Raw genomic sequence first — 16,761 nt, 5'->3', positions numbered from 1 at the left:
TTTATGATTCCAACTTGTGGGGCTGCCCTGCGTTAATATATGTGTATTTAAAGCCACGTTTAAAACTAATACATGTCAATCACTTTACACTGAATAATATCACATACTTACTCTTCCTAAACTATCCTAACGGTTTGTTGCCGTCCACTTTGTAATTAACGCGATGCGGTCCAACCAACAAAAGACAGACGCAGCGATTGAACAGCATGACAACAATGTCCCGAGCAGACAGACACGTGTACAGCAACATAGCTAAGGACGAAGATGGGAGGGCAATGTGTGTGTGTGTGTGTGTGTGTGTGTGTGTGTGTGTGTGTGTGTGTGTGTGTGTGTGTGTGTGTGTGTGTGTGTGTGTGTGCCCAAGCGCGCTTAAAGATAGGCGGGGGGGGGGGGGGGGGGGGGGGGGCAGGAACAACACACACGCCTCCAGTCCGCTTGTGGGGAAACTCCCCTTTCAGCACCCTGGACAGCGGCCGCTTTAGTTCTCGGGTAAAGTCGCAGACTGCCGGGCTCACAGTGTCAGCTCATCTGACGCCGCTCGTGCTCTCAAGACACTTTTCATATTCTCCTTCTTTTTTTCTTCCCGGCCCTCGCTTTGCACGTCAGCACGAGCTCATCGGAACAGGCGGAATCAAAGAGCAACCTTGATGAGTATTCAAAGGGTTGCGTCCGGGTTGCGGCTCGACGGGCATCCTTCTTAACAAAACCTTGTCAGACATCCGGCTGCTCAACTCACCTCCGACAGGATAAAATCTCCAGCACGGTGCGGGGTTTGAATCCACACCTCCATACGGCAGTATTTTTTTTTTTTCGCACGTTTCTGCTTTCTTCCTTCGGAACATCGGAAAATCTTCGAAATGTTGCTTGAACACCCGGGGTCAAGCTGTCAAAACACCGGGAATTTCTCCCGGTACAATTCCGGCCAAGGTAAGAGCCACATTTAACCAATAGCACTGTGCATGTGAGCATTATCATTTGGCTGGGCTTTAATTGGTGTCCTGGGGTCAGCTAATGAGTTACAATTAGGTGTGAAATAGTGGACAATACGGCGAATGGGCGCAGCGGGACGAAAGGGGCCTCTTGTTTCGCTGTGTGAACTCTGACAAGCGTGAAATGGGCCTTGGAAACGGCTCTATTTTATTGTGAATAGCAATGATTTCATGTTTCATCGTGTGAATGTTCGATGCGCCTATAAACGGAACAGCCACCGCTCAGTCATACAAAAGACAAATGACAGTTGCCAAAAAAAAACGCACTCATCGAGCCATGTTGATGTTCACAGACTGTTTGGAGGGCGCTTCTATTGCGGCGCGTGTGGGAGAGACGTTATGAATCTGTAATGAGGCCTTCATTGTTGGGAGCAACGCATCAACAGATGTTACGCGCGTGCTGTCATCTCACACCGCCGCCCGCGGTTGTAACGAGAGCGCGTGGGCTCTCGAGACGCGGAGACGGTATAGAGGCCCGGACCCACTGGGGTGACAGCAGCTCCTCCTGCGGGCTGCAGGACAGGGGGGGGGGGGGGGCGGCTCCCATCCGCACAACACCGACTCCACGAGCTCAACAGGTGACATTCCTGCCCCGACAGGTGGGACCCCCCGAGGTGGCTGGATATATGCAATGGTTGTCGGTTTCAAAGGCTCTCCATGATATATAAATTATTTGTAGCTGGCATCTAAAGATGTGGGACGGGATTTGTTAGGAGCTGTGTTGTCGTGTTCTAAAGGCTGCATTAATTGCGACGAAACAACAACAACAACACGAAAGCAAAATAAAATGGTAATAAATGGTGCTTAAAAAACTATGATTTTGAATCAGGTAACTTAAGTCATTTAAACATACCTGTCTCTCACTGACTGACCATTATTCTGATGTCATTTTATCGCTTTGTCGTCGGATTACCGTTGCCCCCCCTCCTCTAGAGCGAGCGATCAATGTGACATCAAATTATTACAAAGCTGAAAAGTAAGAGGGGCATCCATGAATCCCACAGCTTTCTCCAAAACGCCTCTCGTGTACTTCTAAAATACAGGAAAATGGGGCATTGATTTTGGATTCATTAGCGGCCCGGCTGGCCGCGGCACTACCCGTGATTTCCCAAGGCGCTCTTTTGTGCCAAAGATCAGTGTCAATAAAAGTCATTGGGGTGTTGGCCCGATCAACATGTTATTGAACAGCCAATCTCTCCTCTAAATAAACACTTGTCTTCGAGCACTCAACACACACGAGAAGGAGATTGTAGCCGTGTGTGTGCGCGTGCGTGTGCGTGTGTGTGTGTGTGTGTGATATTCGAAAGCACATATTTCCCTTCTTATCAGAATAAATACTGTACGCATTGATCCATAAACAAGCTATATAAAATTCGTAAAACAATATATTTTTAACCCAAATGTACCCGAACAATAACAATGAAATGCAGCAAACCGAACCATGTGATTCTGTATCTTGTCTCGAGTGTAAAAAAAAGTGTAGTCCAAAAAAAAGACCGATTTCAGAATTTGACAGAAAATGCTTTGGTAACTGTTTCATTTGGAGCGAAATTAAATTAACTAATTAATTAATTAAAAAGCACAGCAAGACAATGTGCCCTTTGCTGTATGCATGGTAGTACATTCATCTGATTTTTAAAAAATTGATGCAAGTCAACATCAACAACATGCTGGTGTCCAGTTTTCTGTATTTTCTTTCAAATTGTTTTAAGGTTTTGGATCTAGTTCGTTCTGTTGTTCTCATGGCATCAATCGAATACAGGCTGCGACGTTGTGATGTTAAATGCATGAGCTGCTTACTCGAGACAAAATAATAGTACACGTTAACTCTCCAATAATAAAAGCGTAAACAGAAATATAGTTGCAGGATATCTGCCGATAACTTATTCTCAAAAGAAAAACGATTGTGCCTCTTGCAAAACTGTAATAGCATGCACACTCTTTTATTCCTTTTCCTCTCATGTCAGATTTTTTTTAAATCTGAAAAAGAAAAAGCATTTCTTGTTATTTAGACAAATGGTCGATGGGCAAATTGTAACGGATATTTGAGTAACGTCACCACCCAACCCGGTACCTCCCGCTTATTCCCCTTCCGGCCTCTCAGTGGGTGATGTTGATCTATCTCCCCGTCGCCCAGGAAACGGTGCAGCGTAATCCTGCACGGGCTCCGACAGCGTGCAGCATAAAAGCCAACTCCAGCGGACACTCGCACGCTCGTGTTCGCCGTCGGGCCTTCAGATACACACATGTGTGGGTGGATCACAAACAGGATTTGCATCAAAGTAAAGGCACATCATGAGCAATGAGTGAGCGTAACTCTCCAAAAAAGGCACCAAATAACACGGAGATTCTCCTCGCTCTGCTGTCGCAAAATAAGGAGCTGCAGAAAGGGAATAATTCAAAGCTAAAACGTGATCCATTCATTCATGTATATGCTCCGATGATGTTGTGTGATCACACCCGGCCTGTTGTCTGGAATCAGGCCTCTGATCTGTTGAACGGTGAATCAGAAGCACTACACGGCTGTGCAGTCGTTTTAATGTCCATTTCTGTTCTGCATCAGGCTTCTGGCAGATGATTTATATGAATGGTCGTTTATATTTACATTTATCATGTTCCATATTAAGGGCACTGTTTTAGAGGTTAAACCAGATGTAACTCAGTCCAAGCACAGTTTAATTTTTTTTTCAGTCAGATATAAACGTTGCTATAATATTTGGAAAATTGTAGATGTCGAAGAATACAGTTTCAATGCTCAGACGTAAACGATGTAAACGTTTTTCTACGAAATGTCGTTGAATGGTTTAATGTACATTATTCACTATACAATAATGAATGGAAATTAACGCTTTTAATAGAGAAGGATGCTTATCGATACATCGAACCTCACCTGCTCCAAAGTTGTGAATTAACGCAGGAGCCTCTCGTGGGTTTGCAAGCGTCTTCATTTTCAATATTCCAAGTGGGCCCCACAAAACAAGCAATTTGCTTTGACACCTCCTTGGTTTGCACCGTGACACTATAGGCCGCAGCTCTCTGGTTTTACAGCGCGCATTGAATTATCGATGACCTGGATACACCTGTTCTTGACGTCGCTCCCACCGCCACCACTTGTGCAGCTTCGCTGGTGATGCCTGAAAAAAAAAAGGTTCATTAATGTTGCATGAATTGTCCCCTGCAGAACAATAGGAATGCGATTCTTTGCACGGGTGAAATATGAAGTGTTCAGACCTCTTTTAATTATTAACGATGAGACCCGATGACGTCCTGCTTAGCGTTTCAGTTGTTTTTATTCATACGGTTTGTTTTTTAAATGTCTCAAAAAGTTGTTTAATTCAGTTATTCGGTCTCTGTGTCATCGAGGGAACATTGTTGATAAAATAACTGAGATGGGGTGCGCGCGTGTTGCGTGCTGCAGGCCCGTCTGTCTGAAAATGACCGTGCGTAAAAGTTGCTGCTGCTTGTTAACAGTGATTACACGTGACTTAATCATAAGAAGCCCACCACTGTTCGATGACGAGCTATTAATTACCAAGATGATATATTAGCTTACAACTCATTTATGCCTTAATTCTAAGTTTTGTATTGAAACCAACAACATTCGTTACGCGATTGCATTTAAAGATTTATTGGCTTTATTTGTTTCATTTAGAATAATCTATTGCCATTCATTTGCCGAAGTAGTTTGGTTGACGTTTTACCGGTGTGCTCAGATATTCTTATTTAATTGATATAATTGTAATAGAAGGTTTTATCGATTCATCATTTACATTTTTAAATGTTTGCTATTAGTAATCTATTTAAGGCTAACTATAGTAATGGTTTCAGGTTAAGTCAAGTTTTATTGAGGCAAGATGGTGGAGCCTCCATCCGACTCTGACTTTGAGCACATTTAACTTGCCTTTCCGTGATGAACTGCCTTTAAAATATGAAATAAAAAATGTGTATAAAAACATTTTTTTTTCAGATGTATATTCAACATCTTAATACTTTAGGGATGTGATTAGGTGCCCGTGGTGGTGGCGAATAGAAACAGATTAATATAAAAGTTCCTGCACAAACACTTTAAGGGAATTATCAGTGCTATTTTGTTTTTTTACTCTATTTAGGAATACATTGAATTTATATAAGTGAAACAGAAAGGGTCATGATAGTATGGGGGGAATGTAGAACAGGTCTAACATGCCATTTTATGAAAAGCAAGTCAACGTGATTAGATATCTTATTGAAAACCAGACCAAAATACAAAAAAAGGAGAGAGAGAAAAGGGAACAATTGTAATCACGCCGTTGATCTTTGTTTCAGCTAGTGTGACGTCTCTTTGAGTCAATGAAACGTGTGCACATTAACATTAAGAGAACCAACCCAGAGGGCTCTGCCCCTCTCGCCAGTTCTCCACGCCAGTACTAAACTGTTTTTTTTGGTGATTCCATCATCCTCCTGCAGAAATCCCATTATGTGCAGGCTGCAATCAACACATCGTGGACCGCTTCATCCTCAAAGTGCTGGATCGCCACTGGCACAGCAAGTGCCTGAAATGCAACGACTGTCAGGCGCAACTGTCGGAGAAGTGCTTCAGCAGGGGCGACAGCGTCTACTGCAAAGAGGATTTCTTTAAGTGAGTACACATCTCAGCGCCGATTCCAGCCATTTCCACCTTTGGTCCTTTATTTGCTGTGTTTAAACTACATTTTAATTTATTTTATTTCCCCAAAGGAGATTCGGGACCAAATGCGCAGCCTGCCAGCAGGGGATCCCGCCCACACAGGTGGTGAGGAGAGCGCAGGACTTTGTGTACCACCTGCACTGCTTTGCCTGCATCGTGTGCAAAAGGCAACTGGCCACAGGGGACGAGTACTATCTGATGGAGGACAGCCGGCTGGTGTGCAAGGCCGACTACGAGACGGCCAAACAGAGAGGTGAGCGGCACAGTGGCTGCCTCGACGTTTCCATTATTGGCCCGCAAGTGGATCTTTTTGACGTGACAATGAGGTCACCCATAAACTCTGACCCACCTGTGCTAATTGCGTCGTTGCCCGCAAACCCGATCGATCGCCAACTGCGTAAAGTGGAGGATGCTGGAGGCTTCCACACTCTGCGGCTGGAAGGAATCCGCTTTCAATAACTCTTATTGCCGTGCCACTGGAGACAGAAAGAAATATGTGTGTGTGTGTGTGTGTGTGTGTGTGTGTGTGTGTGTGTGTGTGTGTGTGTGTGTGTGTGTGTGTGTGTGTGTGTGTGTGTGTGTGTGTGTGTGTGTGAGAGAGAGAGCGAGAGAGACGGAAAATAAATTATTATGTGTAATTAGGTGACAGTTGCAAGCAATGGACAGCTATAGCTTATTTGGCTGTTTAATGGTTTTAAATGCATGCATATACAGTTTTGTATTTTTTGGTATTTTCATTTAATTTGCAACAGATTTACACATTTAAAGGGGCAGCAAAGAGGGGAGATAAAAATGAGAATTTTTTAAATTGTAGCATACTCAAAAACAAATTAGCTACATCGTTGAAAATGGAATCTAAGGTGTTCCTACTCGTATTTTATCTGTTACTGACCCCCCAAAAAACTCAGATTAATATTTTGTCAGTGGAGTACTTGTTAAAGGGATATTACATGAAAGTCTTATTAACAGGTAAAATGTCAAATCCAGCCATATAATCAAGAACATAATGCTACCAAAAAATAAAGAAACAAAAAATCCCAGCCAGAGTCATTTTTTTATACTTAACATGTGTTGTGGTTGAAATTGTTACTATATATTTCCCCCCCAACACTGTTTTATGCACTAAATATTTTCATTAGATTCCCTGATTACATCAACCAATTCCATGATAATTTCCCAGCATGCTCTGCTCCCAACAGGGCTGACTGGTATGGTCAAGTTTTATCTCCCCATCTGTTTGTTTGAATTTACTGGCCGACATGTGTTGATTTACGCAGCGACTTAACTCAAGTTTTCACTAAAAACACACACGTTTATTTTACTAATGAGGGGTCACGACAACTTGGGCAGCATCCATTCGGATGATGGTTTTGTATTTTCTGGCCAACAGATGTTCAGACATAAATGCATTTATGCACAGGATGCAGCTTTCGGTTTATAGGCAGAGGAGAATTTATTTATGTATGATAAATTTAAAAAGCTGTGTATTTTACAAGCTTGTTATTTGTTTCTATCAAAGATATGTACTTAAAATATATCCATATAAATAATTTATTCATGAATACTATTATTTAGATAGTAATACTAATAATCATCCTAAATATTTTTCTGTGTTTCATTGTTGGAGACAGAAATTAATTGAAAGCTTTACAAGCAGGCGGATTTAATTATTTGACGATTACATTTAGGTGCATCCGCTTAATTTATCTTAATTTATTAGTAATTTAAGTAGCAAACTGTAACATTCTTTTTTGAGACCCAGAACCTTATAAAATGTCCAGCTATGCGACAAAATAACCTGCTGGCAGTTGGCTCACATTTTGTGATCACTTTATTTTTTTCAGAGGCAGACTCAACTGCAAAAAGGCCACGAACCACCATCACTGCTAAACAGCTGGAAACGCTGAAGAACGCTTACAACAACTCTCCCAAACCTGCACGCCACGTCCGGGAGCAGCTGTCCTCAGAGACGGGCCTGGACATGCGGGTTGTGCAGGTAAAGTTTATCATTACCCATTAAGGGGCTATTCCATTAGTGTCCTCACTTCATTAATGAGGGACAATTGAGGCTGAACTGGCACAAGCCTACTGTACGCATAAGTGTGTTTGGAGGGGGGGGGGGGATTTACGGCTGGATGGAGTGAAATGAAGTCCACGTGAAAGTCAGCATGGTTTAAGTGCAAGCTCGTTAACAATGCTCAGAGGGCCCCTCGCATATTGTCTGCTGCTGAGGAGCCGCACGCCGGTTGCTAGGTGCTGGTCATATATATTGTTTTATTTGCAAGGACAAAAGTGGGGACGGAAGCCACTAAAATGCTGCTCATTATTCAGTGGAAGCGAAGGGGCGAAGAGGGTTCACTCAGGGCGGAATATCATTAAGGAGAATGTAAAACTGCTTTTTGTGCTCTGTGACTGAAACGGATTAACTTTGTGCGTAAGACAAAGATTGATAACAAGTGGGCCGTTTGTCCATTTTGTCTCCGATTTCAAGTGGCGACGTTCTGGGCAGTTTAGGACACAGTGACCTGTTTTTGTTTACCGAAGACAACATTTATAAATACTTTGAATAATTCAAACCAGTGGCACTCCAACCCAGAGTGATGACAACCTGGAGCTGTCGTGAAGTTAATTAACTGCTAAACGAAAGGGAACTGCTCCCAGGAATCAGTTTTTCAGTCTTCCCATTGGATTAATGAAGGTGGGAAGCCGCGACCACACAGTCCTCGAACGTTAATGTTGTTGAAATGCTTAAAACACAATAAGCATTGGTAGTATGTGCCATGGTATACTCGAGACTAAGAAGAGTATGTAAACAAAGTGAATAAACAAGCCTGAAAACACTTTCTTTCCATCTTGTCTCCTTACCCTCCAGGTTTGGTTCCAGAACAGGCGAGCTAAAGAGAAAAGGCTGAAGAAAGACGCCGGTCGGCAGAGGTGGGGGCAGTATTTCCGCAACATGAAGAGGTCACGAGGGAGCTCCAAATCCGACAAGGACAGCATTCAGGAGGAGGGCATGGACAGTGATGCTGAGGTGTCTTTTACAGGTACAGAGCCAACAGCACACTTCAAACACCTTGTCCACCATTGTCCCTGAACAGTTTGTTTTCCGCCAACTTAACATTTTGCAACGGTTAAAGAATCCAATCTGGAATAACAAACATCACCTTTCATCAATTTGCATCTTGTCCTTTTTTGCACAGACGAACCACCAATGTCAGAGCTCGGCCTCACCAACGGCATCTACAGCAGCCTGAGTGAGTCCTCCCCCGTCATGGGGGGCCGCCAAGGGGGCAACAACCACGGCTCCTTCCCCCTGGAGCACGGCGGTCTCCCCTCTCAAGACCAGTTCCACGACATCCGCTCCAACAGCCCCTACGGCCTCCCTCAGTCGCCAGGGTCGCTTCAGGCGCTACCCAGACACCAGCCGCTCATCTCCAGCTTGGTCTACCCAGACTCCGCCCTCTCTATCATGACCCAGGGCGGCGGGCCCGGGGTCACCCCCGGCACCAGGGGCTCCATGGGCGCCGCCAACGGCCCCAGCTCGGACCTCTCGACCGGCAGCAGCGGAGGATACCCGGACTTTCCTACCAGTCCTGCGTCCTGGTTGGATGAAGTGGACCACGGGCAGTTTTGATTGGCCAACGACAAGAATTTTGAAATTTTGCCGGGGTTTTTTTGTCTTCTGTTTGATTTTGGGGGATTTGAAATTTGTCACAAATGACAGTGATCGAGCGAAGGAAGAGGCCGCTGTCCTTGGATCTCACAGATATACACACAGTGACTGGGTTGGAATGGATTCTCCATTAAAAGCACTAGACCGAAAAACTTAGGTCAAATTGTCCTTCAGTCGCAAAAAGTGCATGTAAAGCAAGACATGTGTCTAAAGATATTCAATTTCCAGGTACCACTATAAGCTTTTTAAAACATGGAGACTCAATCGTTTTGGATTTTCAAATTCTCCCCCACTGTTAGGTCATCTCTTTGTTTTCTACAGTGTTCAGGTGCAGAATTCAGTTCAGAATCTTTAAATGTTTGGTTGTTGCCAAAGGTCTATATATATGTCTATATATATATTTATATATATAGACATACATATACACATACATATATATATATGTATATGTTTATAATGGTTCATCATTGTGGTGACTTTATTTTTATACAAAACCCTTCCCGGACAAATACGAGAACCGGATATGAGGACTTTGTACATTCTAAAACAGGGATATAGGCAAAAATGTAGATGTTGTCTTGAATGGCACCTAGGGTTCCAATTATTTCTATGCATTCGTGTGTTCTCAGATGTATCTTGTTCGTTTCGTTCTCCCGAAAACAACCCCAGGACGAACTGGCTGTAGCACCCGAGGTCTGATGTACATGTTCGTTTATGTGGAAAATGTTTTATGTCTTATTTATTCCTTCTGGTAATGATGACAATGATTCCTGATTAAATGACAGGACTTTAATAAATTTGTCACCCAAATCAACAATGGAGTATTTTCCTTTTTGGTCCGGACTAAAGGACAATTGTGGACAGTGGTTAAAGAACCATGATTCATTTCAATATAATCTATACAATCAGAAATTTCTTTGACATTTCTCTTATATCGTGCATGTGGTATTCATCTGTCTGGAAAATCTATAGCATAGCACTTCCATTGAAACCAAAGTAACCCTAAAGTTCTGGCTGTATCTGCAAATTGAGTATCTGGCTAACCACCAACACCGTATCAGGGGTTCAAATGGGAAGCAGACAGAGAGTCAACTCATCAATTCAGAGATTACTGGGCCTTGTTTGCCCAAACGCTCCTATGGGAAAGGAATCTCCAATCCATTAGCCGTGAAGGGATCAAGTGCCCCTTGTGAATTTCCTCATTTGTTTAGTTATTCAAAGTCAGGTTCAATTAAGTAGATTAAACAGTGTATGTGTAGGTAAGTGCATGATTGTTTGTGTGTCTGCTTATGTGCGTGTGTGTGTGCGTGTGTGTGTGTGTGTGTGTGTGTGTTGTTTGTGTGTGTGTGTGTGTGTGTGTGTGTGTGTGTGTGTGTGTGTGTGTGTGTGTGCTATTGCATGTTTATGTGTTTGCTTCTATGGCTTGTGTTATGAATCTCCTGCATGATAGGTGGGGGTTTTCAAATGATGCTTTCGAAAACTTTTAATTTATTCAAAATGTGTTTTCTTATTTGTAGAGTTCATTCTAAGCCAAGACTCGAGACTGTGGGACCACATTTTCCACTGATCCATTTTCCACATTTTCCACTGATCCATCTTCCAAAATATACAGTCTGGCGATTCAACAAAAGTGAAGTGCCCTTCTGACGTGCACTTTTGAAGCACTTGTATTTTGCTGAAATCTTTCCAGTTGCCATTCCATTCTATCGCATGCTTATTACACTACATTTCTGTGACAGCGATAGTTATTAGTTTTTATTATTAGATCGCATACAAAACATGATCAATGTCAACATAAAGTACATCAGTCTAGATGAAACTATCTGAAGTATTTAAAGTATATAAAATGTGCCTGTATCCACTATTATAATCCAACACTGAAAGAGACATTATTATTAGAATTTATACCTTTGTATTCTATTGCGAGTATATTTGCTAACAGTCCTGTTTCTGTTCATTTACTAACGTAGGAAATATAAATCTCAAAATACCAATCGTTCAAAATCAGACAATTATGAAATAAATCCATTTTTGACAGTTTAATACTAAATATTACTACTACTACTACTAAATACTACAACAAGTCTCCATCAAATGTATGCTGTTTCATGCGTATAGTATGTTGTTATGCATAATTATCCGTCAGCATGATTGTGCAGCTATACGTGAAGTTGAAAATGCATAAAGGGGACAGCCGGCTGTCCTCCAACCTTTTGTCTTGGTGTCCCGACTCGTACGTCCTGCACCGTTAACGGCTGCCCGCTCTGCTCCTCAGGTTCCCAGAACAAGAAAAGGAACACCGGACAGGATATCCAGCTGAATCCTCCCGGCTGAGTGGCAGGTATCATTGTTGCCTTGCAAAAGCGACAGGTGTGTAACTCGACCCAAGCAGAGTCGGGCGAAGACAGCGAGGGGGTGAGAGTGAAGTGTCAAAGTTAATCTCTTACATACCCGGCTTGTTCACCGCACTAAACTGTTTGTATTTTTGGGGTTAGACGGGGTTGATTTTCTTTTTAGAACACACTAAAGCTTCATATGAGCCTTTGAATTTGTTGACAGCATGGGATTAAAAAGAGAACGCAGCAGACAGCCCTGTCACACAGCAGGTGTGAGATTTTGGTGACCAATTGATGAACTCTTTAAAGAAAACATCTGGGATTACCGCGCCCCGCACTCTCTCAGATTGAGTCGGAAATCCACCGTTTTCTGAGTAAGGGACTTGATTGCGTTTGAGAGAGAGAGAAAGAGCAATTTGCCGGATTGGTTGTGTGAGAAGAAGGTGAGAAAAGGACAAACACACAAATGTACGGAGCTTCACAATGATTACGTAAATGGTGGGAAAAGCCAGCTGAGAAAGAAGCTGCCCGTTGGTGAAGAGTGAAGCTGCTGAAGATGGCAATGCTGAGAGGTACACAATGCAAGAGGGATTGAATTACATGTGGAAAGGTTATTGGAAGCAATTACATGTGCACAGAGAAAGTTAAATACAAAGTAAAACAAGGTGCTGGTACCAGAAAGCTTATGGACTTCATCAGTGGTCTAAATAAAAAAACATTTGAAGGCTTCCTGACCTAAAGGTCTATGAGGAGCACAGCGTTCAACAGGGAGGCTTCACAGTGATACTGTATATGTTAAACCGTCCACACTGTTCACAATAAATATATATTAAATGCCATTTTCTGCAACTGAGGTAATTTTCATTCTCTGAGCGAGAAATGTCCACCTTGATTGCGCTTTATACCATGTACTATATTATAGTACATGGTATAAAGTAGTACATATATAGTAGTAGTACATATACATATATACAAAGTTGTACCTATATAAATATATATAACGTTTTTTTTTTCAAAGGGTTGAGTTCATGTATCTTTCACAGCCTGATCTATAAAACACTTTATTCTTAAAAGCGTGGCAAATTATTTATGGCTGTCGATAATATTATCCGCTTTATGAAGTTGGATGTCTCTAAATTGTCAACGGTCCATTGGTTCCGCATTCTATGTAATAAGAGATTTTTGCATGTTTTAACACAAACACAAATAGAAAAAAATGTCTCGAAATAATGGATCAGGTAGGGAAGTTCTAGTTTTGAACCCAACTTCAGGATTTCCCCTGGACTCCTTTTTCTTTTGGGCAAGACTTCGTGGTCCTAGAAATTGTATATTTTCAGTTTATATTATTTTAGAAAACAGAAAAAAGACAATCTGTGTGTAAATGAGTTATAAACGACAAGATGTGAATTCTCAAATATGAATTCAAATCCCAATGACTGTTAGGGTTGCCTTTTGCTTTGAAGCTACTATTAAACTGTTGCATTTGCCTGTTTCTGTAAAGGACTTTTAGCTGGGCAGTACGCCTGTTGTCTCTTATATACATACACACACACACACACACACACACACACACGCAAGCCCCCCAGCCCCATGTCAGATGGTGCTGAGTAAATCAGGTCTGACAATAACACCTCCCCTGGGTCCCACACATCACAGCTACAATTCAGACCTAATGGAGCGGCAAAGGAGGGGAGGCCGCTTGGTGCGTGAATTTGTATGTGTGTGTGTGTGTGTGTGTTTGTGCAATTGTATGCACGGATGCATAGAAGCAGCGCTTCATTTTGGGTTCTCTGGAGGGAAGGGATGTAAGGAAGAGACGAAGAGGAGCCCGGATCGGATTGTCCTCATTACAGATATCAACCAGTAATGGCATTGTGTCGATGAATGCGATCCTGCAGTCGGGGCTTTCTGCTTGTATATAGAGGCAGAAATGGGCTTGGAATAGTTGCTAGGAAAACAAAGAGGTATTTAATAGAACATATGAATTGGGTTTTTATTTGTGCATGAAGTGATCAGAAAACAACACAAAAATAAACGTAGCTTTAAAGCTTATTTACACTAGATGTAAAAGACTGGAGTTAAAGAAAGAAAATACACAATATGGTGTCACCAAGGTGGTGCGCACACTGCAAAGGAACAGCAAGGACCAACAGGATACTTTTGCTTATGTGGTAGATTAATGGCAGCAGCAGCAGCATTAAAGCAATGCAACTAATCAACATGGTCATTAGCGTGTGTTTTTACTGACAACTTTAATCAAATGTATCACGGCTCCACCTCGCCATTACCCGCCGGCCATGTAATTATCTCTTCATTTCTTTTTCAGACGGGAATGCAATATCTGGTAATCCGTCTGCAACGGTCGACTGGACTGCATCCAGGGACATTCATATTAGAAATGTATCGGCTAATGAATCACTCAGCGCTTCTTCTCACTGCCGGCATGTAGATGTGTGTCATTTTTTTATGCAATCTCCATAACATGGTCATGAGAAGCATACTGAATTATACATTGCATATTTGTTCAAGTGTCATTATTAACAGCTGCTCGACAGTACGATTTGATCTGTATGTGCACCCAGTGATATTTAACAAGTTGCACAAGAAGTGGTCATGATTTAAACAATGATATGTTTTCCCCATTACTCACATCATGGAGGGGATGAACTCATAGTACTAATAGTTTTGTATGTACATAATGTTTATGTTTTGTTAAGCAGTACATTTTGAATTTTAAAAAGAAAACAAATCCTTTGCATGTTCATGTTGAATGGTTTTGATAAATGACTAAAACAAATGACTATCCAATCTAGATTTAATTAATGTTCCATGTATCAACAGAATAATTGAGTAATAATTTCAGAATTAATTGTTTTTTTATAGGTGATAAATCTTCCTGCTACAGTTCTGTTGATTTATCTTAAAAACAAAAATATTCAGCAGCTTGAAATGAACAAACCTGTATTTTTACAGTCACTGGCAGACATTTTCTTTTTTTAAATAAAATACTGATGCTTTAAAAAAAAATGTTTCTGCTGGACTTTTGCCTTCCTATTACTTCATAACTGGCCGTGTTTACATTTTCCTCACACTGGGATAATCACCCGTCTTTCTCATTAGGAGCCTCGCCTCCGTAAAGGGCCACCTTGGGGCCTTTCCACATCTATGAGGCGTTAACAGCTCCCCACGGGAGGCTGTCTGGCTCCCGCATAACCCTCGACCTCCTCCCCCCCCCCGCCCACAAATGCAACACTCACCAAACCACTCAGACTCACAGATGGCCGCCGTACACCGGCAGCCATCGCGCTTTTCAATTATCGCTTCTCCTCGGTAAGAAAAAAAGGCCATTGCTCAGCTGTCAGGCGCTCAGAAGGGGAGGAGCCACGCGGCGAGAGACGTGGGGGATTGAGAATTCCTGCATCCACGAGGGTGGAAAACCCAAAAGGGAGAGATGAAGTACTTCAGGGAACACGCAGGATCGCTGCGTCCGACACACAAGTCCAGCCGGCGAACCAACAAAGAGGTTCTCACTGGCACACAGCCTGCTCTGATGATAAATCACTTAGTGTAATTGTTGTTTTGAAGCCGGCAGTTGAAGTGTCAAAGGAAGGAAGGGGGGGTCATCGAGGCGTCGGTGACTCTTGATGGCTTCATGTTTGCTCGTAGTTATTTTGTTACCGCTTCACAGCGGGGGGATCAGATGATCAGGGGCTCCGGTGTTGCTTCCAAGCGGCAGTTTTGACATATTTGTGTTGGATTTAACGATGCATCACTCCGACCTATGAGTTGGTTTAGCTTTATATCTAACGGACACAATTTTGTCTTATTGATCATCTAAATCCCTGCAAAAAAGAAGAATTCCTACATGTCCTTAAGCCTTTCTTTTGTCTTTTTCTGTCATAGTCGTCTCAAAAACAAACCCAAAAGATGCTGCTTTTCCCATCCAGCACTCATATCCTCCCAAATTATCCATAATGTTCCTAAAAAAGGGAATGTTCACTGACATTTTACAAACTAGGAAGGCACTTTGTAGTTTTTCTTCTTATATTTTCCCAACTCGCCTTATCCCTCGCCTGTTTATCCCTGATGGGAGTCTGAGAGGGAAAATCAATGCGGGCCAGAAACATGTGGCAGGGGCCAGGTCTTCTCTCATTAGGCCTGACAAAACAGGAAGATATCTGTCACAATATAAAGCAGCCGCAGGGCCACAGTTTACCTGTGCTGTTATCCCGATTAGACTTTATGGATTTATCTGTCCGTGTGTCACGGTTCTAGCAGTTTTTAGGTGCACGGGGAGTTCCTTTATGTGATCAGATACAATTGCAGCAGGCTTTTCACTTCATATCTAATCAATGAGGGATGATATAGAGTTTGTTACTGTTCTATTTTAACGATGTTCCGCTGCTGTAACTGAAATGTTTATCGGATATTTCCACATTACTGAGTTGTCGTCCGTGTTGTATCTGATTCTGTAAATCAATTCGCTGCACATATCCTGAACACGGGGGAACAGGTTTACATCTTACCGTTTCCAGCTGTAATTCCCACCCCCCCTTCTCCCCCACTGAGGTTGCCGCCATCAGTCAGCAACAATCCAGGTTGGAACATTTGTTCCAGCGTCTCTCTCCTTCAAGCCGATGGTTTTCTTTCCTTTTTTTTTTTTTTTTCATAATTCATGTCAAAGCATCTCTGGTGAGATGATGAGTGAGGGTGGTGTGTTGGGGTAGGAGGGAGGGAGGGAGGGGGGGTGGCGAGGACAAGGGGGTGGAGAGGGCACACACTTAATCCCTGGGTCAAGATGTATTTATTGAAGATTAATAACCGAGCAGCAATCTCATCATGCTCTCGATGATTTTATAATTTGGTTTCTGGGTGGGTGGGTGGGATGGGGAGGAAGGGGGGGGGGGGGGATCAGGGACAAAAGAAAGAGGGAGACGGAAAACTATTGTCAACACCGGAGCGGAATACAGTAAAGTGCTTGTGATTTAGCATTGGGGATGTTATCTGAAAAGCGCGTTGCGACTGATTCACACGGAGCTGATCTCACGGTCATTTGGTCTCTGCATGTTTCAGCTGCATTGAAAGTAATAACTCAAT

The 16,761-nt window shown here is 42.6% G+C and overlaps 1 protein-coding gene across 2 annotated transcripts; it reads left to right on the top strand.

Annotated features, from left to right (window-relative positions):
* The first annotated feature begins 381 nt into the window (after positions 1-381).
* lhx3 (LIM homeobox 3) lies at positions 382-10,142 on the top strand. Of its 2 annotated transcripts, none has more exons than XM_040198587.2 (6): positions 382-927; positions 5,436-5,607; positions 5,709-5,908; positions 7,500-7,651; positions 8,528-8,699; positions 8,856-10,142. In XM_040198587.2, exons 1-6 carry the CDS (start codon positions 858-860, stop codon positions 9,287-9,289), a joined length of 1,200 nt encoding a protein of 399 aa, XP_040054521.1. In that variant the 5' UTR covers positions 382-857; the 3' UTR covers positions 9,290-10,142. The 2 variants fall into 2 exon arrangements, with proteins under 2 accessions (XP_040054521.1, XP_040054520.1); XM_040198586.2 differs by having other exon boundaries at positions 5,706-5,908.
* Positions 10,143-16,761: the final 6,619 nt, after the last annotated feature.

Source organism: Gasterosteus aculeatus, chromosome 14 (genome assembly GCF_964276395.1).
Source record: "Gasterosteus aculeatus chromosome 14, fGasAcu3.hap1.1, whole genome shotgun sequence".
NCBI classification, from domain to species: Eukaryota; Metazoa; Chordata; class Actinopteri; order Perciformes; family Gasterosteidae; genus Gasterosteus; species Gasterosteus aculeatus.
The sequence above is the reverse complement of the archived record's forward strand: the minus strand, read 5'-3'. Positions and strand labels throughout refer to the sequence as shown.

Coding starts and splice junctions, on each gene's coding strand:
- lhx3 (XM_040198586.2), top strand. CDS start 858: ATGTTGCTTGAACACCCGGGGTCAAGCTGTCAAAACACCGGGAATTTC. Junction 928..5,435: donor CCGGTACAATTCCGGCCAAG/GTAAGAGCCACA, acceptor ATCCTCCTGCAG/AAATCCCATTATGTGCAGGC. Junction 8,700..8,855: donor TGCTGAGGTGTCTTTTACAG/GTACAGAGCCAA, acceptor TTTTTTGCACAG/ACGAACCACCAATGTCAGAG.